The sequence below is a fragment of the Toxorhynchites rutilus genome, chromosome 3, assembly GCF_029784135.1.
Source record: "Toxorhynchites rutilus septentrionalis strain SRP chromosome 3, ASM2978413v1, whole genome shotgun sequence".
Classification (NCBI taxonomy): Eukaryota; Metazoa; Arthropoda; class Insecta; order Diptera; family Culicidae; genus Toxorhynchites; species Toxorhynchites rutilus.
In genome coordinates, this window is record NC_073746.1 from 230218159 (window position 1) to 230242292 (window position 24134).

At 36.8% G+C, this 24134-nt stretch overlaps 2 protein-coding genes across 4 annotated transcripts; one reads left to right on the forward strand and one right to left on the reverse strand.

The window, feature by feature from the left end:
- Positions 1–672: 672 nt before the first annotated feature.
- On the reverse strand, positions 673–1839 carry LOC129777537 (pyridoxine/pyridoxamine 5'-phosphate oxidase-like). 2 transcript variants are annotated; one of them, XM_055783853.1, is made up of 4 exons: positions 1667–1839; positions 1383–1539; positions 1224–1323; positions 673–1162 (listed from the first exon to the last, which is right to left on the reverse strand). In XM_055783853.1, the coding sequence occupies exons 2-4, from the start codon at positions 1520–1522 to the stop codon at positions 743–745; spliced, it is 660 nt and encodes a 219-aa protein (XP_055639828.1). In that variant the 5' UTR covers positions 1523–1539; positions 1667–1839; the 3' UTR covers positions 673–742. The 2 variants fall into 2 exon arrangements, with proteins under 2 accessions (XP_055639828.1, XP_055639827.1); XM_055783852.1 differs by having other exon boundaries at positions 1600–1839.
- Positions 1840–8843: 7004 nt separating this feature from the next.
- On the forward strand, positions 8844–19990 carry LOC129778724 (arrestin domain-containing protein 2-like). 2 transcript variants are annotated; one of them, XM_055785800.1, is made up of 5 exons: positions 8844–9049; positions 18308–18645; positions 18705–18884; positions 19170–19355; positions 19584–19990. In XM_055785800.1, the coding sequence occupies exons 1-5, from the start codon at positions 8929–8931 to the stop codon at positions 19761–19763; spliced, it is 1005 nt and encodes a 334-aa protein (XP_055641775.1). In that variant the 5' UTR covers positions 8844–8928; the 3' UTR covers positions 19764–19990. The 2 variants fall into 2 exon arrangements, with proteins under 2 accessions (XP_055641775.1, XP_055641776.1); XM_055785801.1 differs by having other exon boundaries at positions 18705–18889; positions 19062–19355; positions 19584–19724.
- The last annotated feature ends 4144 nt before the right edge of the window (positions 19991–24134 follow it).

Consider the following 24134-nt stretch of genomic DNA (forward strand, 5'->3'; position numbering starts at 1 on the left):
CGAGACGGTAACTGTGAATGGTGAGCGCTATGGCCGCATGTTAACCGTTTTTTTTTGCCACAAATTGAAGATATGGATACGGATGATATGTGGTTTCAGCAGGACGGCGCCACGTACCACACAACACGACCGAACATGGCCATATTGCGAACGAAATTTGAGGGACGCATAATTCCGCGTTTTGGTGATGCCAATTGGCCGTCCAGATCATGCGATTTGAACCCGCTAGACTTTTTTTGTGGGGTTATGCGAAAGACCGTGTCTATGCCAACTCTCCGCAAACTCTTGAACATTTGAAAGACAACATTCGTGAAGTTATGACCAAGATACCGCCCCATATGTGCCGAAAAGTCATCGAAAATTACCTGTTCCGGATCAAGGTGTGCGAGGAAGCCCTAGATTGACATTTGAATGATGTTGTATTTCACACATAATGGCATAAACCAAATTTTAATTTGAAATAAAAGTTTCATCGAAATTCGAATTCTAAATGTGTTTTATTTCAATTTACTTACGGAATTTAAAGTTGGAAAACCCTGTATGTGTTCGCGTTATATTTGTGTGTAAATTCAAATCTGTGAAATATCCGAAATTCAAAACGGATTGTAAAACATATTTTTGCATAGCGTAACTTGCAAAGAATCCATCCTAAAGCCCAAGATAAGATTATAGTTTAACATGTTTATATTTTCTAGTTTATTCTTTTGTTCAATAACAATTCATAGAGAACAGACTCAATTCTTCAAGGAGCTAGCCGCTCGTAAACCCATCCACTTTCGCCTTCATGTAGCAACTTTCCGTCTGCAACTTCGCCATCATTCAGTCTCCGGAATCGAATCCGGTCGTGTAGACGATTCGTTTGTCCCTGCCAAAATTCAACGGCCTTAGGTCGCACCAAATATCCGCCCCAATTAGGCATAGGAACTTCCGTATCGGACCCGAGATCGTTCTTGATCTGTTCCTCTCTTTGGTCCAGGTATTCCCGACCCACGATTGGTTTGCTTTGGGGGCTCGCCAGTGCACCAATTTGACTTGCCCGAGGCCGCTGGTGGAAGTAAGCTTCCGAATCGGAAAACGGTATTTTTTCCGCGCGACCTTCGATACGTACCGAGCGTCTCAGCGGCAACCAATAAAAGGCTAAGGCTACGTTAGAATTTTCCGCCTAAAATGAACGAAAATGTACATTAATGATGGAAGTAAAATGAATGTGACGCATCACTAACTATGTCTTCAGCTTTTCGGCTCTCATAATTCGTAAAGAATGTGAACCCTTCTTTGGTAACATCTTTCAATAGTACAAAGCGAGCCGAGGGAACAGCATTTCTAGCAAAACCTCAGATTTGATTCATGTCTCTATCGGAAGATTGTGAAATATCACTTACTTTGTTGCTGTTGCCAAGCACATAGCATTAGGCTCAATTATCTCTGGTGTTTGCAACGCTTTGTCAAACCATCTTCTAAACAAATCGAATGGCTCCTTGACCGCAATACTTGATTCATGGAAAATATCCTTCTTTTCCATGTATTTTATTCGTAATGCTGCAATTTCAACAAACAATAATTGGTTCAATGAATTATTTTCCAAAAAAAAACACTCACAAGCAATGTCAGCTGAGCTCATTTTGCGGAACACTCGAAATAACATCCAATAAAAGCTAAACCTTACTCAATATACAACTTCAAATGATTATCACTTTCTCAGTAAAACAATGTTAACAGAAACTTCGCTTAGCGACTGAAGCTTACGAAGCTGTGAGTTTGCATTATAAAAACAAACACAAATCCTTATCTTTGTGAATATTTTTTGTATAATGCAGAAAATCCAACACACCTGTAGTAATTGTCAAACTGCTTTGGTACATAGTTGGGTTCAGGGATGCCAGGTTTGAAGACATGTCTTCATTTTGAAGACATTTGGCTTACTGTGAAGTCAATTGGTTTTGTGAAGACATTTTGAAGACATTATGAAATATGTGAAGACTTTTCAGTATGATAGCGTATGTGAATTTTTAAGAGATATTATTTTCATATATTTTTAACTATTGGCCGGAAAGATCGTCAAAAGAAGTAAGGCTTTTGTGTCAGTGTCAATAGATCGCATTATCAGTGCCACAGGCTTTTGTATCAGTGTCAATAGATCGCATTATCAGTGCCACTTTTTTACTTTTGTTCTTAGTAATCAACAAAGACATTTGCCTCGGGTTTTTTTAGTGTTCATCTAGCATGATATTATGATATCGCCACTGCGCAAAGATAGTCTCGGGGTCATTCACTCGCGTTTTTCAATTATTTCCAAGCAGAAAATTCACCAGTATATAGAATAAATTTAACAACGAGGGACTTTTAATGTCTCCAAAAGATATTAGTTCATTTGCACTAGAAAATTCGAATGATTGTGACATTGTATATTATACAATAGATTAGCCTAGATCTTTCAAACGATCACTTTACAAAACGAAGTTTTTCCGGTTACATACCGTTTCAATAATCAGTTTTATGGATATGGTTTGAACTACAACCAAAACTTCAAAGCTGAAATAAACAAATTGAGTTATCACAGTTCCTTTTTTGTGGAAACCGAGGTGATACTCACTCAATCAACGGTATTTCAGGCTAATTATTATTTCTAAACGCATGAAATTTAGCTCGCAGTTGTGAAATATATTCTTTGTTCACATTTATTGAAATAAACTTCAAAAAATCAACGCAGGTTTAGTGAAATACGCTATATAACAATGCCAATTAATATGAACTTTGAATGAGCTATCAAACTTTGTCCAAATGTAAGTTATGAATTTTAGTTTTTTCGATGTGACTGTGACATATTTAGACATTTTTAGGTACCATGTGAAAACATTTGAAAAAATCACCTGGCATCCCTGGTTGGGTTCAAGAGTCAAATGAAGGTGGACCTTTCCCACAAAATAACGAAAGCCACTATACGTACACTAGGGAAATATTTTGGTAACTTGTAATACAAAATATATGTCTATGTATTTTTAATCCCATTTATTTATTTATTAGCTCATTAGCATTTTATCTGTAACAGAGCCAGGTTTTATCGTGTACATGTACATATGTTTATGTTTCTATAAATTGTAAATTACACAGTAGTAGCAGGAGCCATTGAGGCGTTAGGTTTTTCTGTTACATTACATTATGGTAAATTACACTGTAGTAGCCATTTAGGCGTAAGGGTATTCTATCTGTTCTTCTGCGTGGTCGTAGTTATTCTATAACAACACAAAGATGGTCAATTGAGGGCCCTGAGTTTGAACTCACGATCGATCGCTTAGTAAGCGAACGCGTAACCAAGTGGCTACGAAGACCCCCTCAAAATATATGTTATCAATGTTTTTATTTGCGTTGAAATAATTCCATTTGCCAACGAAATGAACGCAGCCTTGGGGCTTTGTAAAGTCATGTAAAAATTTCAAGAAAAAAGGTAAAAAAAATATTGTGGCCTTAGTCCCGAGACCATGAAAACTATAAAAAATAAATAAAATCAATAATGACAAAAACAAAACCTAAATGTTTTAATTTAATTCAATTTTACAGTGTTTGGGTTTCGATCAAAATCGAATAATACACAATGTGTAATGCAAGTAACCTCTCACGAACATATAACCAAATATGAGAGGATCATTCAGATATTTGTATGAATGACAGTAATCACTTGTTTTGCACTAAATGATTAAACCAAGAGAGGAACGAAGACTGTTGTTTGCATATTCGAGCTGTATCGAACATCGCCATCCATTTTCGAAGCCTGTATACAAGTTTGAACCGCATATATCGTCCCGCTCTACTATAGCGAAATCCATTGCACAGACAAGTGCAAAGCAATAAATGATATAAGAAAAATTACGTCATTATTCGCTCACCATTTGCGGAGAGCAACGAATGGGAAAAGAGAGCGGTGTTGCTAGTAAAATGGTCTAGCGGTGTTGCTAGTAAAGCGGTCTATATGAATATACATATTTCAAGGGATAGCGGCGTTAAAATGGAAAATATGATCTGTCTACCCTTCCCTTATCCTCTACTAAGCTAAATAATAATATAGTTTGCACTCTCTGAGACTTAAAAATCAGGATCTGCTATATTAGCTGAATATGAATCATTCGCTTTGTGTAGTCCGTACGATCCTGCTGTTTCATGATGCATGGGGAGGTTGATATGCATATGTTAGAGGCAAAGAAGAAAATAAACGTTCTGCATCGAAAGCGTATATGATGGTTTTGCTTGCGTGTCGGTGTATCATGAAGTGCGAACACTGGGGAAATAGTTTAGTAAATGCAGTTACCAAATCTTTAGTAGCCAAAACATTGGTAAAATATACAATTTTTTTGTAAATATTACCAAAATTCAGTAAAAGTGATGTCAGATTCATTGAACGTCCCTACCAGAGATTCGTATATTTTACTCCATACCATTAGTAATCTTGTTTTTTTTTGTCATACCTAACATTTGCGATGTGCGCACTTTGCAAGCGCCATTTCTCTTTGGAAAACGGAACGATTCGGTGGTAAGCCTTTTATTCTTATTATGTTTTATTGCATGTAAACATCTCCTTGGTCGAGAATTTCCGGGGAGAAACAAACGAATGTTTTAATAATAATGGGCTGATATTCGTCACTGATCATTTGGTATTTCTCTTCTCCAACTTCAGACTAAATGGACGGAGCGAGCGGCTGAATTTGAACCGCACGGTATACTATCAGGACAACTGTACTATCCAAAAGAAATCTCGGGTACAACATAAACATACATTTTTATTGCATATTTTACATCATTAAAATATGTGCATTTTTCTTCATCATAGGGACATGGGAGCACAAAATACGGACGAAACCAGAGCGATGCAGTAGCAAGAGAAACGGGAACTTCTTGAAGTACTCGTGACTATGGAAAAGCGCATGAAATTGATGTGGTTGAGGCTGCGTTTATTACTCTCCCCTTGTACACTGCTTATAATATAATTGCAACGAGATTTATTGACGTTATTATGTATTATGCTATTATTATTGACGATAATTATTGTAGAATTTTATTGTATATAGAATAAGTTATATGTTATAATTATAATGTATTCTAAGTATGTAGAATTAGATGAAATCAAATACAACTTTTAAATTGAAAATTATCCTCAAAAATATTGTCATTATCTCTGATGATTATCTCTCACAAATAAGAAGCAACATTTTCACTGATATTGTACATATGTTGGACCAACAAATCGAAGTTCGTTTGACATTTGTGCCTACCATTTTTCTTTTGTAGCATGTACTAATGATTAGTAGGGTAGAAAATGACTATAGAATTTGTAACATGTACCAAAAAATTCGTCGTATTTACTAATTATTTCTATCAGTGAACCGATGCAGAGTTGTCTCGTTCTCTTTTGTGTCGTGATTTGCCGCACGTAACAACAGATGAATGCCGCTGGGGGAAATGATTTGTGTATGATCTTATTTGAACGAACGAAAGCGATTTTTTCAGTGAATGGATCATTTGGCAAACACTGTAATTTTATATGTCGACCATCTAAGTCGGTTCAGTAGTTCACAAGTTATGAATTTTTGAAAAAGACATTTTTGGAAAAAAGGGGAAACAGATGACAACTAAAACCACCCTAAAATGGAAATGGTCACCCTAATGTAAAAATAGAAAAATACGGGTCTAATGTTCTGCGGTATGTCGTGTTCCCGTTTAGGCATCGTTGATTTCAGCGACCGTTTCTATTAACTTTATTCAAGAGACTGACGTTCCATCGAACTAGTGACATGCATCAGGCAAAGAGATATTCTGTAATCGCACATTTTTCTCATTCTTATTAGCTGATACTCTTTCGGACCAATGGTGCCAATGTTTCCGAATTGTCTAATTTTTACTTCTAATATTTCCGGATAATTGTAAAAGACAATTGGCAACGCTGAAAAAAAAATTTGGCACCTCGGGGTATAATGATAATTCTCCGATATTTGATTCACAATTCTCTTGCCCTGAATTTGCTCTTCTGCAAACTGCTTTTTATACGTAGTGAACTATTTTAACTATCTATATTGACTATTTTGAGTGACAAATTCCTCACATCATCGGATTTTAATATTTTTGCGCACAGTATTTTCTGATAGATAATACAATGGTAGTTGATAAAATTTGGAATATTATCATCAATTTTGCAATGATTCGTGAATCCACTATGACTTCCAACCGAGCTCCATAAGTCGTAATCGATACCAATTCTTGTATTAGAAATCATGCTTTAGTGATGAAGGACTTGAACGAGTTGTATATTTCGTTTGTTTCTTCATTGATAAAAATTTGTTGAAAATACATTTTTATTAGACATATCCTGCAAACACATCCTTTTGGATACACATAACTATGTGGTATCAGTTGATTCGTTGTTAAAATGAACAAACAATAATTCTCCCGATGCAATAAAACTCCTCTCACCGTCTTCAAAAGGTTTCTTATGCTTTAATAAAATTTCATTTATTTAAAATGGTGCAATTGTGGCTGTTTTTGACATCGAATTCGATCTCGAGAAAACTGGAGAAAAGAAACTCTGCAAAACATTCATTTGGTTTTAGGGAGCAATAAATGAGTCTATGGTGGTTGTAAACTCCTCTCCTCTCTCTTAGGTGGAACTGCCATACAAATGAAACACAAGTTTCTGCAAAACTCAAGAACTAATCGGAACAACAGAAACAAATTTGGCACGTGGAGGTTTTATGAGATAAGAAATGTTTTTATCCAAATTTGGCTTGTGGGGGTTTTAGGGGGTAAGAAATATTTTTATGGTGATTCGACACTCCTCCTCTCTCTATAAGGAGACGCTTCTCCCCTCTCTCCAAGAGGGGGAGGTCACATGACTCGTGAAGTAAGCAAGCAAACAGAGCCAAATTTGGCATATGGAGGTTTTAAGGGGCAAGAAATGTTTTTATTGTGGTGCGACACTCCTTTCCTCTCCCCTGTCATACAAATGAAACACAAATGTTTGCATATCCCGAGAACTAATAAAGTAAAGGGGTAAGCATAAAACTCGAAGAAGCAATCGTCACATTTGAGATATCATAATTTTAGTATATTTTCTGTATCAAATATGTATTCCATGTAAGGGAGAAACATGTTATTTGCAAGTGATTGAAAAATCTTGAACGAGAATTGTGTCTGAAAATAATTCTATATTACAATGACGAGTTTTGGTAGAAGTACTAGGAAATTTATAGTGAAAGGAAATTGTAAAGGGTCAATTAGAAGTTCAATCAATTAAAAGTTCTGCGTTTGAACCAATGAACGTTCGCTTAGCAAGAGAACGTGAATGTTTGAAGGTATTGATAACAAAAAAAATCTTTTTGATCGGAACGAAGTTTGCCGGGTCAGCTAGTCTAGTATAAAATTTCCTCCCCATCTGCCATATAAGGGTAAAAACTATATTTGTTTATAGCTGGCGTAATGAATCGCGGCATAACTGAAAATTTTATATGCGTTGCTCTCAAACGAGCAGTTTGTGTGACCAACTAGCACCACTATATATGAAAAAGAATATAAATGAAAATTCAATAAAAATAATTTTAAAAGTGATTTCCATTAACATTTAACACTAATACATACAAAAAACTTTTGGTTTATGTTAGAACCGATTTTTTTGTGATTATTTACCATTTTCAGAACTGATTTCATAATGCTAAAACAGTGAATGATTTTAGGAAAAATCGATGTTCGTATTTTTTAACCTACTTTAATTTTTTTTTAATTTGCTGATTTTATTGCATCAGCAATTCGCTAATTTTCATCCATAGATCGCTAATTTTTTGGATGCTCAGATTCCAAGATATCGTCACTAACCAACTTACGCCTATGACCAACTAGCCCCGCCATACCCTATTTTTTGACTATGGGTTCCTACTGTATGAATTAATCAATCACCACGCGAGTCAGCATTAGCACACTAAAATTTGCATGAAAAAAAACGGAATAAATTTCAACTAAAAATCTGAATCAATGAGCGAAGTATATTCAACATAATTTTGAAAGCAACCTGATCAATGAAATGTTCCTACGTATAATTTACACTCATAGCAACTGAGTAAAATCCGGACGAGTTAACTCACTGATAATTAATTTGTATATATCGCTAATCAAATGCACCATGTATATCAAGTTCGAGAGTCCAAAAGATACGCTAATTAACACAAACGATGGGTTATCATCGATCCATTGGGGTTCAACAAATGTGTTGAAAACATGTTAAATGTATAGAGCGGAGTGTGGGTATCTCGATGATGTATCGAAATCGTTTTAGATAACCATAAAGACGTAGGTATAGACGCTATACATTATAAAATAGTCACAATGTACTGATAAATGAAAGAATGGTCAGCGATTCGAGATCACTTTTTACCACGTTCATAGTTGATTCTTTATATTGATGAGATTTGAAATCGAGTGAATTGACGCACGATAGTTAATCGCAACTCGTGGGTGTAACTCGGATTCAATCACGTTCGAGCAAGGGATGCTTGTGCCAAGAAAATTTCTTACGACATACCACAACAAGTGTATGCTTGTGTTTGTGGTTGAAAAATATTGAAGTTTAATTAAATGAAATTATATAATTATACTGGCTTAACGATATTCTATCGTTACATACTCCAAAACACTATGCACCCATGAGACAGCTAAAATTTAAACGTAAGAATGCAAGCTTAAAGTTAAGTACGTGGTCTCAATGTCGCCTGCTGAACTCGACACCGCCTAATGAAGCGCAAAACAACTTCTCCCACGCGTTCCTCCAGCAAACGTGAGCTGTCCAGTGTGAGTTCGCAGTAAGAAAAGTTAACGCGTCTCGGTTCGAGCTGCTGTTGTATATTGTGCTGTTTTGAAGCTTTCAAAACATTTTCAGGGCATTTATTTCTGAAAATGTCGAAGAAATTGATTAAATTTCAAATCATCCTCGATCGGGATTCACTATTGTACCTTCCCGGACAGGTGCTGTCTGGTCGAGTACTGCTCGAGACACAGGAAAACACAGCTGTTATGGGTAACGTATTGCTGGTTTCTACCCTTGATGTTGGATTGCCTTGTAGTTACATATTGGGAATATAGCTGAATGAAAATATATATTTCGCAAATATTTGTGGTGGAACAGAGCAGAAGAAACATCATTTAATAGTTGTTGTGGCTGTGTTGAAGATGAATAAAATGTTATGTTTTTATTTCCAAAAATGGCTTTGGTAGATAATGTCGTCGGGTGAATATATAATGAGCGCGTGACAAATTAGTGATGAGCATGATTGAGTTAAAGTAATACGTTCGTTGTTCGTTTGTAAGTCTTTTCATAATAAAATGGTAATGAGTACTATACAGCTTTGATCTTGACACATGGCACGAATCACGCGTGATCTGCCAAAAACAGTGCACTGAAAAATCAAACAGTAACAAAAAATCATCCGTTACAGATCATCTACAGAAACTAAAGACGGACTTCACGCCAACTCGTCTATGGGATAAGCATGACCCTCTCAGAACTTGATGAAACATTCTGAAGACCTTACTTAATTAAGCAACTTGGCACAGTTAGTTTTCCGAAAATATGTTATTTTAGACTAACATATGGAAAGAGCTAAATATGTTTGGTAATGTTTTTATAATTTTTTTTACTCGAAAATAGTATGTCTTAAAAAAGTGATCTATGCAAGAGTTTGAAGAAAATAATTGAATATTCAGAAAAACATACTGAAAAAATATTTTTTTTTAAATTCTACACTGAAAAAAAATCGATATCAAAAATTAAAAGTCGATTTTCTCAAAATGATCAACTCAAATTTTGATGAAATGTTTTTTCTCCCTGTTGGGTGTGAACCACTGCGTCCATTATTATGAACTATTGTGGTATACCCCTTTATTTATACTACACTTCAATCTTTTCTACTACTAAGTAGTGCGGACTCAATCCACTTCATTTTCAAATAAATTTATGGATTTTTTCAAGCGATTTCTTGCAATAAATTTCAGACCACCAGAGATGCCAGATTAACCGATATGTTTGTAAAATTACAGACATATCTGTAAAATACATCATCACATTTCACATTTTTCCTTAGTTTTAATACATAAAAAGTTTTTATATTTAGTTTATATCAATACACATGACGTTAGACCTATTTTTTGAGTAATTCATTGACTTTGTCGTCCGGCGTAACCACAGTGGTTATGTGCGCAAACTAGCGTCTAACTGCCGGTGTCACCACAGTGATTACGTGCGCAAAATAGGTCGCATTGCATTAATGTCATAAGCATAGTATCGCTCAGTGGCCGACGACAGTACTTCAGTATCTTTTGAATTCTGTTGGTGTTTTGTTTGGTAACAATAAATTGTATACGTCAGCGTTTTTCATGATTTCATAAGTACTTTTGCCCTGAAATCATTGCAGACGAAACAGACAATACGATTCTTCACGATGAATGAAAAGTTGCATTAAATGTATCTATATTATAGTTCAAAATTTCATGACAGTGAGGGAACAGAGTCGAGAACTTATGAGAACTATCGATGAGATTGGTAAAACTTAACAGATTGTAATTTCTCGAGAATATCAAGAACAGCCGACGACAAACCAGGTAAACCGAATTAGCGATGCCGCCGCCAAGCGAATTATTTTATAGCAAACGTATGGTGCAACATGTGCGTCGCTAATTTCCTTAAAAATTACTCTCCTAGAGGGGTATCTTTTTAGCAAACGACAATGATTTGATTCTCAAAACCTTAACCCTTTCATTACGAGCATCGTCTATAGACGACATCCGCGCGACGTCCTATGTGTACGAGCGTCATCTTTAGACGACATGAAATTCATACAGCTCTTCGATCACACCAGCGCGATGTACATACTCCGTACACGGGTAGCACTTCGGCGGAGCACATTGCCGTAATGAAAGGGTTAATTAAACATCCTTGAGTAATATTATCCCTTTGCGGTCGTATTAAATTTGGGCATGGTTGTCGTTCTGGTCGGAATTATTTTTCCTTGAAAAAAACAGTGATTAATACAAGAGTATAAAAAATAAACATAGTTTTTATTTTTTTGTAAACTATTTATATGTGTTAACTTAACAATGTGTTTTGATGTGTTTTTTTTATATAAAACTTATATTTTTTAATTCGTTTTCGTGTGAAACCTTCCGAAACCCTCTCCAAGAGTAAATCATATTAAGTATAATCAACACATAATTTTAGTTTTATTATCCGTTGAATATGAGACACTTTTACCATTGATGTAATAAATGTGTAAATAATGCCAGCAATGTGTATCCGAAAAGATCAGCACTTTTCTCTTTTAACAAACAAAGGTTTTTTTTACTTGAGATTATTCAGATTACATAATACACTTATGCAAACAATTATTTTGCTCTTTAAAAACAACTACTTCAACCTAATTTAAACCAGTTGTTCCTCAAATACTGATTTCTGTGGTCCGAGATTATCAGAACTTTTCGCTTTTGAAGAAAAAAGATTTCGTCTCTTGAGACACTTATGTGATTATTCAAATAACTTGAGACACTTATGCAAACAGTGGTTCTGATACTTATGAACAATCTTTTCCATCACACCAAAGTGTTACAATTGTTAAATTCTGCTGTTATGATTTTTGTCCCACATTCCAATGCATTCAACACAATGTGCGTTGTAGTCAAGTAGTCACCCACTTTGTTTGATACTGAATACCGTTATCTATTACTCATAGGATCACCGTATTGATCTATGAACAGGTTCACTAAGCATCAAGCTTCGTTTAGGAAAAGCATATATATTGCTAAACAATGTCACACTTTTCTTTGTTGAATTCTGATGATTACGCAGAAACAAAATAATGCTATTTATTTTCCGTCCCTTTATATTTGCTGCCGGCCACGATTGGTAATTTTCAAACAACTACAGAGACATTTTATTCATCCGTTAGGTATTTATACAATCCATTTATTATTATCATATCTACAGTGACCTACAGTGACTTTTAATAGATACCAAAATCTACAACAACTATTCGATACCAGACCGACCGATAAAGAGACTTTTGGCAGATGCCTATTGTTTGAGAGCTGTTGTTGTTCTCTGAATTGAAACATATGGTATTTGACTACAAAAACAAGCTTAAAACTGTAATTTAGCATCCAAGGATCACCATCAATCCATTTTTACCTGTTATTGAGTTTTTCTATAACTGAACAAAAAAAAAATTTTCAAGGAAAAATCTTGAAAAAGTTTTTGTTAAGAGAACTTATATGCACAAGTTGCGATGTATGGAAGAGTTGTAGGGCACATATTTATTTGCAATTTATCTACCATTTCATCAAAGTCTGAGATGACCATTTTGAGAAAATCGACTTTTAGTTTTTGAAATCAATTTTGTTCAGTGTAGAATTTCAAAAAATATATTTTCAGTATTATTTTTATGAAAATTCAATTATTTTCCTAAAACTCTTTCATAAATTACTTTTTTGTAGGACTTACCATTTTTGAGTGAAAAAATTTTATAAAAAAAAATCAAAAATATTTAGCCCTTTCCATATGATACTCTAGATAAATTTTCGGAAAACCAAGTATGCCAAGTTGCTTAATTTGGTAAGGTCTTCACGCCCAGAATGTTTAATTGAGTTCTGAGAGGGTCATGCCAACATCTGGTCGAGTTGGCGCGAATTCCGTCTAAAGTGGTGTGCAAAAATGAACGTTATTTCAGAAGTGAACAAACCAACATCATTCATTCGAGCTATGATGTCATGAAAAAAGATCATTGGAACGCTATTATAAGAAAAACATGTGTGTGTTATGAAATCGAGCGCATGCTGGTCAATTTGATGTAGAATTTCTTGGAAAAAGATTGTTGAAATTTCAGGTTGAGTTTTCTATGGTTAATGTAAACCATATCAAACTTGATAGTTTCAATAATAGACTGCTCTAGAGGCCTGTCTCTGGAAATATAAAAAAAGGATAGTGGGATCTCAATACAAACATTAGACTCAACATAGCACCAAAGGATCCAATGGTGTTTAGTCACGCGATCCTGACTGCCATGTGTGAGGGCCATTAGGAGGATATTATCGACTGTTCGTGCAATCAATCCACTGTTGACCATCTTGTTGAAGGGAAATGCCATCACCTTCGAATCAATTTTTGAAAAGAAAAAAAAACAACACTCTATGATAACGCTCGCTTTTTACGGAAACGATGCGCATTTTGACCAACCAACATACCAGAATGCACACGAACTATTGAGTTTTTGTGGGGGTAATGGTAGTTATCATGAATTACTTTGCTTGTTGTTATAGACGTCTAGCCATAAATGCGACTCATCCGGAAGCACTATTTTTCGTTGAAAATTGGGATTGTCTACCATCTCTTACCGTCTCTATCTGCGAACTCTCGAGGCAATCAATTGTGTTTTAGCAGATGGATAGCATGATTGAACATTTATCACAGTCAATGTCCATGTACATATTTTTTCAAAGATGAAGATGGTCACTACGTTAATATTCATGAAGTCCGCTATTGGTCGATACAAGTATTGGATCTAGCCGATAGGTGATTTCAACTAGATGGCGCTACTCGAATCTCATGTTTTCAACCTGTAAATTAACCGCCTAGATCGTGTGATTTGACACATCTAGACTGTTTTAATAGAGTTACCTAAAATTATATCGGCTATAAGAGTGGTGCGTGGCGTTTGCATTTTTTGAATTTTTTTGATTCTTTATTTTAAAATGAACCTACGAACCTATAAAAAGTTATTCTTTACATAACCACGATAAAAATAATTTAGTCAGTAGATGCAAACGCTGTTAATTGTTACAATCTCAATCTCAATTATGCAATGATGCTCTTTACAACTCAACCCAAGAAAACAGTGATGGAACATTAATGAAATGTCCTTCCGCATCAGCCGTAAAAACGTTTGTCCTTTTAATAAATGAACCAACCTTTATACCCATACCAAAACCTAATGGTAGTTTTGGAACTTCACGATAGCTGCCCCCTCTTGTATAGTTTTAATATATGTACGACTATTTATCAGAAGGTTTCACGCTGAGAAAACTTGCAGATGATGGAATTATTTCCATCGCAATACATTTCTCAATGACATTGTCGAAAATCATATTTCAAACAGACAAGAAGTGTTTAAGTTTTTTTGAGGAATAGAACACTTATTTTAGATACGGCTTAGTGGTAAAATTATATAAATTCATCTTTCCATAAGTATATAGCTTGAGAGTGGGCACTGAATGGTAGTTTATTGATTTATTTATTTTGGGCAGATTCACAACATTTCTCCATTCAATTCAGTTCGTAGCCATGTATCTCTTCAATTCCACGGGCACCTTGTCTTCACGTACATGCCGGATTCCCGATGAACCCAATTTCTGCAGGATAGTTTGTCCGGCATTCTTACAAAATGTGCTACCTAGCGTATCTTTACAGCTTCGATCACTTCTTGGATACTGGGGTCACCGGTGAGTTGTGTTACCTCCTGGTTCACTCTTCGCCTCCACAAGACGTCCTCCTGCACACCGTCGAAGATGATTCTTAACACACGTCGTTGAAATACTCCGAGCGCCCACAGTTCCTCTTCGAGAAAAATAGTTTTTATGAGCGTTTTGTACATTTCGCACGATTTCGCATAGTCTGGTTGACCTTAACTGTTTGTGGAGACCAGATTAGGCAACACTCCCATTGATAATGTGTTTCCAGATCTCGCGGCTGGTATCATTGTCAGACGATACCATTTAGCCAAGGTAGACAATTGGGTCATTAGCTCGAACTCATTGCCGTCGATCACTACTTCCTTATCGGGCCCTGTCGTGCTCATATATGGAACCCAGCATGTGTTTGGTTTTAGACGCATTAACCCTCAGTCCAAATCTCTCTGCTACGTGCTTAAGTCTGGTGTAATGTTCTGGTACCGTCTCAAATGTTCTCCCGAAAATGACCATGTGATCAGGGAAGCAGATGAACTTACTGGATCTGTTGAAAATCGTGCCACGCAAGTTAAACGCCGCTCGTTTCATAACACCCTCTGGTACAATTTTGAATAGCAGGCCAGATAGACCACCTTGAAGAAGCCCCCTGCAGAACTCTAATGAATCGGATAATCCACCCAATATTCATACACAGCATTGTATTTTATCCATCATAATCTAATCAGTCTGGTAAGTTTCGCAAGGAAGCCATTTTCGTCCATGATTCTTCTAGTGTTATTGAATCATATGCGGCGTGAGTGTAGGGACTCCGTACTCAATTCATTTCTGGAGGTTCCACTGTAGGGTTAAAATTTAGTCAGTAGTGCATCGACCTTCGATTAAGCCGGCCTGATAGCTTCCCACAAATTTGTTTGCTGTTCGATAGACGACGGACCACAATTTGGGAAAGCAGACTGTAAACGGCATTCAGGACGATGATTGCACGATAGTATTGTCTGTCACTATTCTCTAAGCTAGAGCAAATAACCTCATCTATCCATTCCTTTCGATCGAAAAATCGATCATTGGCCTACGATTGACTGTAATCTTAGTTCTATAACTAGCTGACCCTACATACTTCTCGCCCAAAATGGTTTTTTGTTATGAATACTTTCAAACATTCACGTTTTTTTACTAAGCGAACGTCCATGGGTTGAATCGTAGAATATTGATTAATTTTGACCCTTGAATTCCTTTTACTATAAATTTCCTAGTACTTCTACCAAAACTCGTCATTATAATATCAGATTATTTTCAGACCCAATTCTCGTTCAAGATTATTCAATCACTTGCAAAAAGTATGTGTATACCTTACATGGAATACTTTTTTTTCTGTATTGTGGTAACTTTTAACACTTTTGGCTGGTTCGTCACTTTAACTTCCATTTTGGGAAGAATGTTGGGAGTGAGAATTGAACTCGTGACCTTATAATAAAATGACATCTGGAATTGGAAGATTCCTTCCTCGAGTTTTACCTTTACCCCTTTGCTTGACTAGTTCTCGAATTATGCAGAAATTTGTGTTTCATTTGTATGGCAACCCGTCTTACAAAGGGGGGAGGAAGGACATATCACAATGAAAACATTTCTTGTCCCCTAGAACCTCCACATGCCAATTTTGGTTAAGTTTGTTCAATTAGTTCTCGAGTTATGCAGAAATTTGTGGTTTGTATGGATGCCCCCCTTAGAGGGGGAGAAAAGGTCTCAAATTATCATAAAAACCTTCTCCGGTCCCAAAAACCCCTACATACAAATTTTGACGCCGATCGGTTCAGTAGTTTCCAAGTCCATAAGATGAAGACAGACAGACATCACTCCATTTTTATTTATATAGATTTTTAAATTAATTTTTATGAGTTTTGGCAAATATGGATGTGCATTACAATCGAAGTGTTTGTACTCCCATCATGAAGGGTCTAATATTTTGACGTGGGACTACGTCTAACCGGAATATATGGAGGGTAAAATGTAAACCTAAACACAGAACATGCAGGAAAAAATGAAAGATTTCGAATGCTTATAGCTCGAACATTTCGTACTGGATAGGAGAGATGTTTGCATCACTTGATAGGGAATATTTCTACGCATCTATCGCAACTAACAAAATGTTGTTTTTCATTAGATAAACAATTGAATAACTGTAAAATATTAGGCGTTATCTAAACGCCCTAACTGCATCGTTTTGATTGGCCCGATTTACGGTTTCCCTAACACAGCCATCAAAACCAAGCAGCCTTGGGGAAATCGGCATTGCAAATACATGAAAGTAGGGGGACTTTTGTTCTCATCTAAAAATGTTCCCTAACACAGACTTTAAAACCAAGCAGCGAAATCGGCATTGCAAACACACGAAAGAGCCTAGAGGCGAGTGAACTGAAAAGTTTAAACCCTCTTAAAGCCAAAAAGAAGAAAAAGAACACACGAAAGTAGGGGGAGCTTTTGTTCCCACCAAAATGTGTTCCCTAATAGAGATTTCTAAACCAAGGTGCCTGGAGAAATCGGTATTTCAAATTCATGCAAGTCGGGGGTATTTTTGTTCCGATTGGATTGTGTTTCCCTAACACAGACTTCAAATCCATGAAGCGTGGGGAAATCGGCATTGCGAATTCATACAAATCGGGGGTATTTTTGTTCCGATTGAAATGTGTTTCCCTAACACAGACTTCAAAACCGAGGTTTCTGGGGAAATCGGCTCTGCAAATAAATGCAAACTGCGAGTACTTTTGTCCTCGCTTGCCTTTGTGCAGAGTGGAATATGTCTGTCCTAACATGATCTTCTAAACTTAGGAACCTGGGAAAATCGTGCAGCCACTAGAAGCGAATGAACTTCCCAGTTTCAAGCAAATTCGAGATTCGAGAAGTATGTACACTTTTGGGATGTAAACTTCAGAGGGAAATGTAAAATAAAATAATCGTTTGATAATTTTTTTTGGTCTTTATTGGAAAGATTTTCAGCCTTAGGCTGGTTCATCAAACGTTTGATAATTCTTCCGTACATATATTTTGTTCTAGTCATCATACAAAACGTAAAAGGTCCGTCATTAAATTTACTTGTAACGAAGAACAATCAATCACAATAAATGAATTGACTTTACACGGCATTTGTTCATTTTTTTCACTCACAGAGCAAATATATTGAACTCAATTGAATTTGGAAACTGTTTCATTCAATCAAGAATTTAATCAATACAAACGAATGATTGCTAAGCTAAGGTAGTTCCTCGTGAACCTTGCGGTTATATCATAGATATAACCCACACATCTTTTTACTACAAGAACGTAATGGCCAGCTAGCTGGACCCAAGAACGATCACAACTTGTTCGTTTTTCTAGGATCCATTCTATTTCTCTTTTTTCTATATTATTTAATGATCTTCAAGATAACTCGTTCAGCTCATGCCTTGTAGGGGAATTGAAATAAAACTATCAGATTTCGTATAGAACACAGTTCTCAAAAACGTTATTGATTACATGACTCAGCACGGTTTGAGTACGTGTCAAAGGAGGACACAAACAATGAGTAAATATGTCATATTTTATAGTTTTATAACAATGAAGGCGAAAACGCATGGTAGGAGGCTGAAAATGTGAATAGCGTTTATTTTTCTTTCTTCTACCTCTTTTTCTTCTACTTTTCCTACTTCTTTCTCATTTCGATGTCACCATCTCAACGTAGTATTTCTAACTTCATTTGATAGCATGACATTTGTGACGCTAACAATACGGCTACGAGGCCGTATTATTCACACTTGTTTTTTTCTTCGTTGTATACTTTGCCCCTACGCAGGACTCTACTTTCATGTGCTAGGTGAGTGCACGGTGCATTTTGCGAAAGGTGCCCGTCCTGATAAATCGTACGATAAAGAAAGCTACATTGACTTCCGAATGAAGTTGCTGGATGATTTCGAGCACAAACCAATTCTTTTGTCACCCGGTGTACATTGTTTTCCCTTCAAATTGGGACTTCCGGTTTCTCTGCCATCGACCTTCCTGGGGAAGCATGGTTGGATCCAATACTATTGCAAAGCCAGCCTGCAGGAAACATCCGGAATAGCGCACAAAAATCAGCAAGTGTTTATCGTCCTCAACCCGATCGATTTGAATCTGGAAGAACCCATGTTGAGTGTAAATATTATGGTAACATTAATTATCCATCCACGGTTCACAAGGATAAAGAATTACAGGACCCAGTGGAGGCTAGCGTCAGCCATCGGGTAGGCGTCGGATATCTCGGAGGAACAATCCGATGCAATGTCGGACTAGATAAGCGAGCGTATGTACCAGGAGAAAATATTCTACTTACTGGTGAAATTTACAACAAGAGCAACGTGGCGATAAAGTCATTAAAATACGCTTTAATTGAAGTAAGGTGATATACGTATTGAATTTTCTAATTGACACTACCATTCATGGCAACTAAACCTATAATAATCTCCAACGCTTCTTCAGAAAAGCTTCCAATAGCTCTCCTGATTCGTCCCATTCAAATGAATCGACTAAACCACACGAGTTCTTTCATTCGTTCCTCCTTTAATTAATAGAGTGGCAAGCTTAAACTGGGTAAATCAATCTCAAACTCATTCGCCGTATGCAACCGCATCCTCCAATGACAAGTGGTATTTGCTCCTTCCACAATCGTTCTATTGCAGACAATTCAGTACTTTGCACACGGAAAGCTGCTGCAGCAAGAGAGACGAGAGCTGGCCGCAGTCATACGTGATCGAATCAAATCAGGCAGCAGAGATGTGCTCCAGAATGGACATCTTACGGTTCCTCCGCTCCCACCCACCAATCTAGTTGGGTGCCGTTTAATTAGAATACAATACAGCGTTTGTGTGAGTATCTAAGCTAAGGATCTAGCTTGGGATTTAAGAAAAATTGAGGTTTTCCTCACGCTATCTCTGGATTAGGATAACCCCAACTTGATATTTCAAAATAGTAATGAACATATTTTTTAATGATCCCGGTAAAAGAGGAATAGCGAAGCTCAATTATGTTTTCGTATCCAACTAATTCACGCCTGAAAGATGCTCGGAACCAAAAACTGATTTCTTCATTTTCAGATCCTCATCGAGCCCAACATGATGGAGCGACAGGTCACCCTACGAGTTCCCATTACACTCGGGACATATCCGTTCAAGCGAGATGATGCCAACCTCCAGGAATGGGTGGAAAATTACGTTCGTTATCCGGCCACTCTGCCTGTTTCACGTGCGGCACTTCTCTTCGCTGAAAGTGGATAGAGTAGTATAGTTTTCATAACCATGATTTACCAAGAAAGCGAAGCATAATCGCAACCGAAGCTGTTAACAAGAAAAACGATAGCTTATTTACGCCAGCCAATTTCATTTCCAAGGAACTAACGCTTGAAATTGTGACACAATGATAATTGAGAATATTAACTTAGAGTATTCAAAACATATGGTAGAGTGAAACAATATAAATGCAGTCAAAATATATATACAGTTCCCTTGTTTTTCATGTTCGAATTTAATGGAAAAGTCGATTAACTGAGCTTCTTACAAAATAAAGCATAAAGGTTTGATAAGGATACGGCTCCATGTCCGTACACATTCAGTTTCGCTTGTGTAGCACTGCCATCGTGCAGTCGTGTTGTTATGTAGGTACCTCTTTCACTCTCACAATGTTTCGCGGCCCATCAGTATTCGTTCGGTTTCCTAGCAACGATGAACTTCGGTCTGTACGAAAAAAGTGTGACAACAGTCGCGTTAATGGGGTGCGGAAAGACGGCGGAACAGATCTACGAGCTGCTCAAACCGATTTGTAACAATTGAAGATTCATGTTCTGTATACTACAACGGTATGAAGATACAGATGATGTGGAAGAAAAACCCAGACAGGGGCGTCCGAGTTCGTTACGGCTGTACAATGTCATCCATGACGTTCGTGAACGCGTTTGGTGTTATCCTCTTCGCAGTCGAAAAGTGAACGAAAATTTCTCGTCGCCCCGTTAGGAAGAGAAATTACGTGAGTGTGCGTGCGAGTGTGGTTGTGACGATACGCGCCGATTAAGTGATATTTTTCCATGCGATTCTCTCAAAATTACGCAATTTTTTATGCGATTTCCTAGGAATTCTGAGTATATAGGGTACGTTTGCCATTGAATGGCTGATAAACGACGACATTCCTGAGAGAACTTCACGGCCTCAACGTAGTATTACTTGCATAATTTCTATTAGAACTCGATTGAGAATTCAATGGCAAATACGGCGCCTTCCTAAGTGAGAAGTTCGAGAATAGGCATACATATACCACTGAAAGTTGAAACAAAAATCTTTGACAAAACATCCAAGGCCACAACGGAAATCGAACCTGAAACGTAAATATCACATGTTGGACGTGACCACTCGGTCACGGAGCCGCATCTGATTTTTTTATCCCATCAGTTTTTTATTTTTTTAGGCCCATTTAGCAATTCAACTGTAACAGAGCCGAATTTTTTTTCTCTATTATAGTGACTTTCAACACATTTAGCTGGTTCGTCATTTTTTCTTTCATTGTTGGAAGAATATCGGGAGTGAGAATTGAAACCGTGACCTTTGCGTGAGAGGTTTCCCACTACGCCAGATCGCCTCCAACAGAACCAAATTCATTCGTGTAAATTTTTTATCTTAAGATAACTTTTGTATATTTACAATGTTATCATTTCTAGGCGTAAGAGTATTCCTATTCTATCGATGCACAACACATTACGCCTTTTTCGGCGTAAGAATATTCCTATTGTTCGAATGTTCACAGTTGGACTGTTTATAGCGGGACTGTTGATATGAGGCTTCCATTGTTGTGTTAATAATAGTGCCAATTAACGATGCAGCAGACCGAAAATGTGAGCAGTAAGGGACTGGGATTAACGTTACATGATGATTGTTGCATAGACATGTTAGCTAGAATAACACACAAAGATGGTCAGTCGAGGGGCCCTGAGACATGAGCTCATACTCGTTCGATTAATAGCGGACACGCAACCAATTAGGCTACGAAGACCCCCAGCCACATCTGATGTAACTTATAGTTAATGGTTATTATTTAATTCATAGTTCGGCTAATAAAACATTTCACAATCAAACAATATTTAAACTCGGAAATCTATTTGCCACAGAACTCAATTCTGGTTAACGTAATCCTTCAATAAATTTCCATTATATAATAGGATCACATATATTTCGTTTGTTCTACCATAGCTCCACCACGGGAGCGCTAATGACCGAAGTTAAAGTTAAGACGTTGAGAATTTTCCCGCAATGTGCAGTGTTAAAAACCTGGCGGCCAAAATTGGGCGGAAAGATTTTGCAGCTTCCATCGCACGAATTGAATATGCATGAACGGTCGTACTAAATTGGCCCCTGGCGTACGAGTCGTTAAATTTGGGATCGATACGTCGTATCGGCTATTATTATATAATACACACGGGAGAAACCCTTCAATTAAATTTTAATTCTTGGCTCACAACATAAATCCGTTTAATCAGACTCGTGGTCAATTCCGGTGCTATGTGCAGCTCAATTATTGTGCCGATTATTGTATCCATTTATAATATGGCCGTATACACAGGCGAAACATTCAAAAACTTTTTTTTAAATTTTTATCTGACAGCTTGTATCCGTTTAAGCAGATTCAGAGATTCTGCCATAATGTACACTGCCATAATGTACAATGTAATGTACGTTTATTGTTTCTGTCGCCCATTTATCGGCCCATTAATATATGCAAATTAATTTACGTTTCATAACATTTTTAAATACGGATTATTTTGAATTCTACCAAATTGACACCAACACGTTGAGCCCTGATTTTGGAGGACCGACAATGAACTTTTCGTCGGGCTCACGTCGGTCCTTGCAGATCGGTAGTGGACTTTTCTAACATTCATTCTCTAGCTTTATTTCTGTAGGTCCCGGTGCCGACTCTCTTCAAACGAAGAGCCCACTGCCCGATGAGACCGACGCCAAAAGATGGAGAATTCAGTGTCAGCCCCCAGGGACCGGAGTAAGGCTCATCGTGTTAATCGATAAAATACAGTTATCTGTCGTCTGAAGGAAAGATTTTGGTTCGCTGGCAACTGTGCGGGCGATAGGGTATTAACACAGTAGCACTTACTTGGACGCATACCAAAAATCTTTGTTGTGATATGTATAAAATAGGATGCAACGTTACTAACTCTAATAGGACTCCAGCAAAACTCGATTTTCAACAGATAAGATTGAAAAAAAATAATGTTTATAAATCCAAATATGCAGCAGAAATTAATACGATGGAAATATTTAACAGAGAGCATGTAGTAAATATATATTTTTGTTGTTATATGTATGGAATCGGGGTGTCGAAGGATTCCGACGCTTTGTCTCCCCTGCATAATTGTTTTAAAAACAACAATGTTGTAAAAAAACGGCCATGAGTGCCGTATTGCACTCAAAAATTATTCCGCTGGGGCCATGAGTGCAGCACTGCACACGCGAAATCTTCCGAAGTTTCAAACGTTTGCGCTACAATACATGTTTTACGTTTTACTAATGTGTTTTCCGTTTTCTACTGGCCTCAATACATAGTAGGACACTTCGATATCATAGTTTGACATCACTACTTGTATGTTTCTACCAATTACAATTTATCGTTGCCCGAAATGCTCCGAAAAGTTTTTATGTCTGGATTGTGTTAATAGAAGACATTTTACGAGTTTGAAATAATGTTATAAAAAATGTAATTTAGAAAAAAATAATTGTTTTATAAAGATTTTTATAAATATTATACTCGTTTACCTTGAGTTGGGGCTGCCTGCAGTACTTCCAGTTCTGGGCACCATCTAGTATGGGAATCAACCATTGGGCCCTCCAGGTTTTTACGAACTTTTTGGCCAAAACACCATGGCCGTCAAAGTGTTGAAGAAAATACAATTGACCCATTCATGCATATTAAATCTTCTATATATATAAAAATCTCGTGTCACGGTGTTTGTTACCAAACTCCTCCGAAACGGCTAGACCGATTTTGATGAAATTATACTCAAAATACTTGATAGGTATGAGAATAGGTTGTAAACTATATATGATACCGGTAGGATACCGATAACCATACATTTAATACCGAATAGGGTGGCTCTATGCAGAAAAACAGATCTGGATACTTTTTTCAAAAATTTGACTTCATACCATACCTTAAATTTTGACCCCAATTCCCTATTTTTAATTGCGATTTTATTATTTTTGTGTCAAAAATATTCTAATAATTTAACCGTTGTTCGTTTTTTCAACAGAACGAATTTATTTAAGTTGTTCAATGACTGATGACGTAACGCCCGCTTCATTGAACATCCATCTACAAATACACAAGTAACATCAATTCATCTAAAGCAGGGAGCATCTCCGACGAGCTGGAAGCCTTTTTGAATGAGCACAATGAGTTATCGAAATTCTTCAAATCACATTTGCTCGGATTACAAAATGACAATCACGCTATTGCCATCAACCCTGATAAAACATCAGCTGGTGTAGCAGTCATGCTACAATTTATAAATATTTTCCGGAGGGTAGCAGTCCAAATAAAACGGACTGCTATCTATCACATCTTGCACACAACAATGTGCATAAGTTGTACGC

Excerpts from the sequence above, each read along its gene's own strand:
- LOC129777537 (XM_055783852.1), bottom strand. The coding sequence starts at position 1,645 with ATGTTATTTCGAGTGTTCCGCAAAATGAGCTCAGCTGACATTGCTT. Across the intron at positions 1,324-1,382 it reads TGCTTGGCAACAGCAACAAA|AAATGCTGTTCCCTCGGCTC; the intron begins GTAAGTGATATT and ends AGGTTTTGCTAG. Across the intron at positions 1,163-1,223 it reads GCCGAAAAGCTGAAGACATA|GCGGAAAATTCTAACGTAGC; the intron begins GTTAGTGATGCG and ends CGTTCATTTTAG.
- LOC129778724 (XM_055785800.1), top strand. The coding sequence starts at position 8,929 with ATGTCGAAGAAATTGATTAAATTTCAAATCATCCTCGATCGGGATTCA. Across the intron at positions 18,646-18,704 it reads TGGAAGAACCCATGTTGAGT|GACCCAGTGGAGGCTAGCGT; the intron begins GTAAATATTATG and ends AAAGAATTACAG. Across the intron at positions 19,356-19,583 it reads GAATACAATACAGCGTTTGT|ATCCTCATCGAGCCCAACAT; the intron begins GTGAGTATCTAA and ends CTTCATTTTCAG.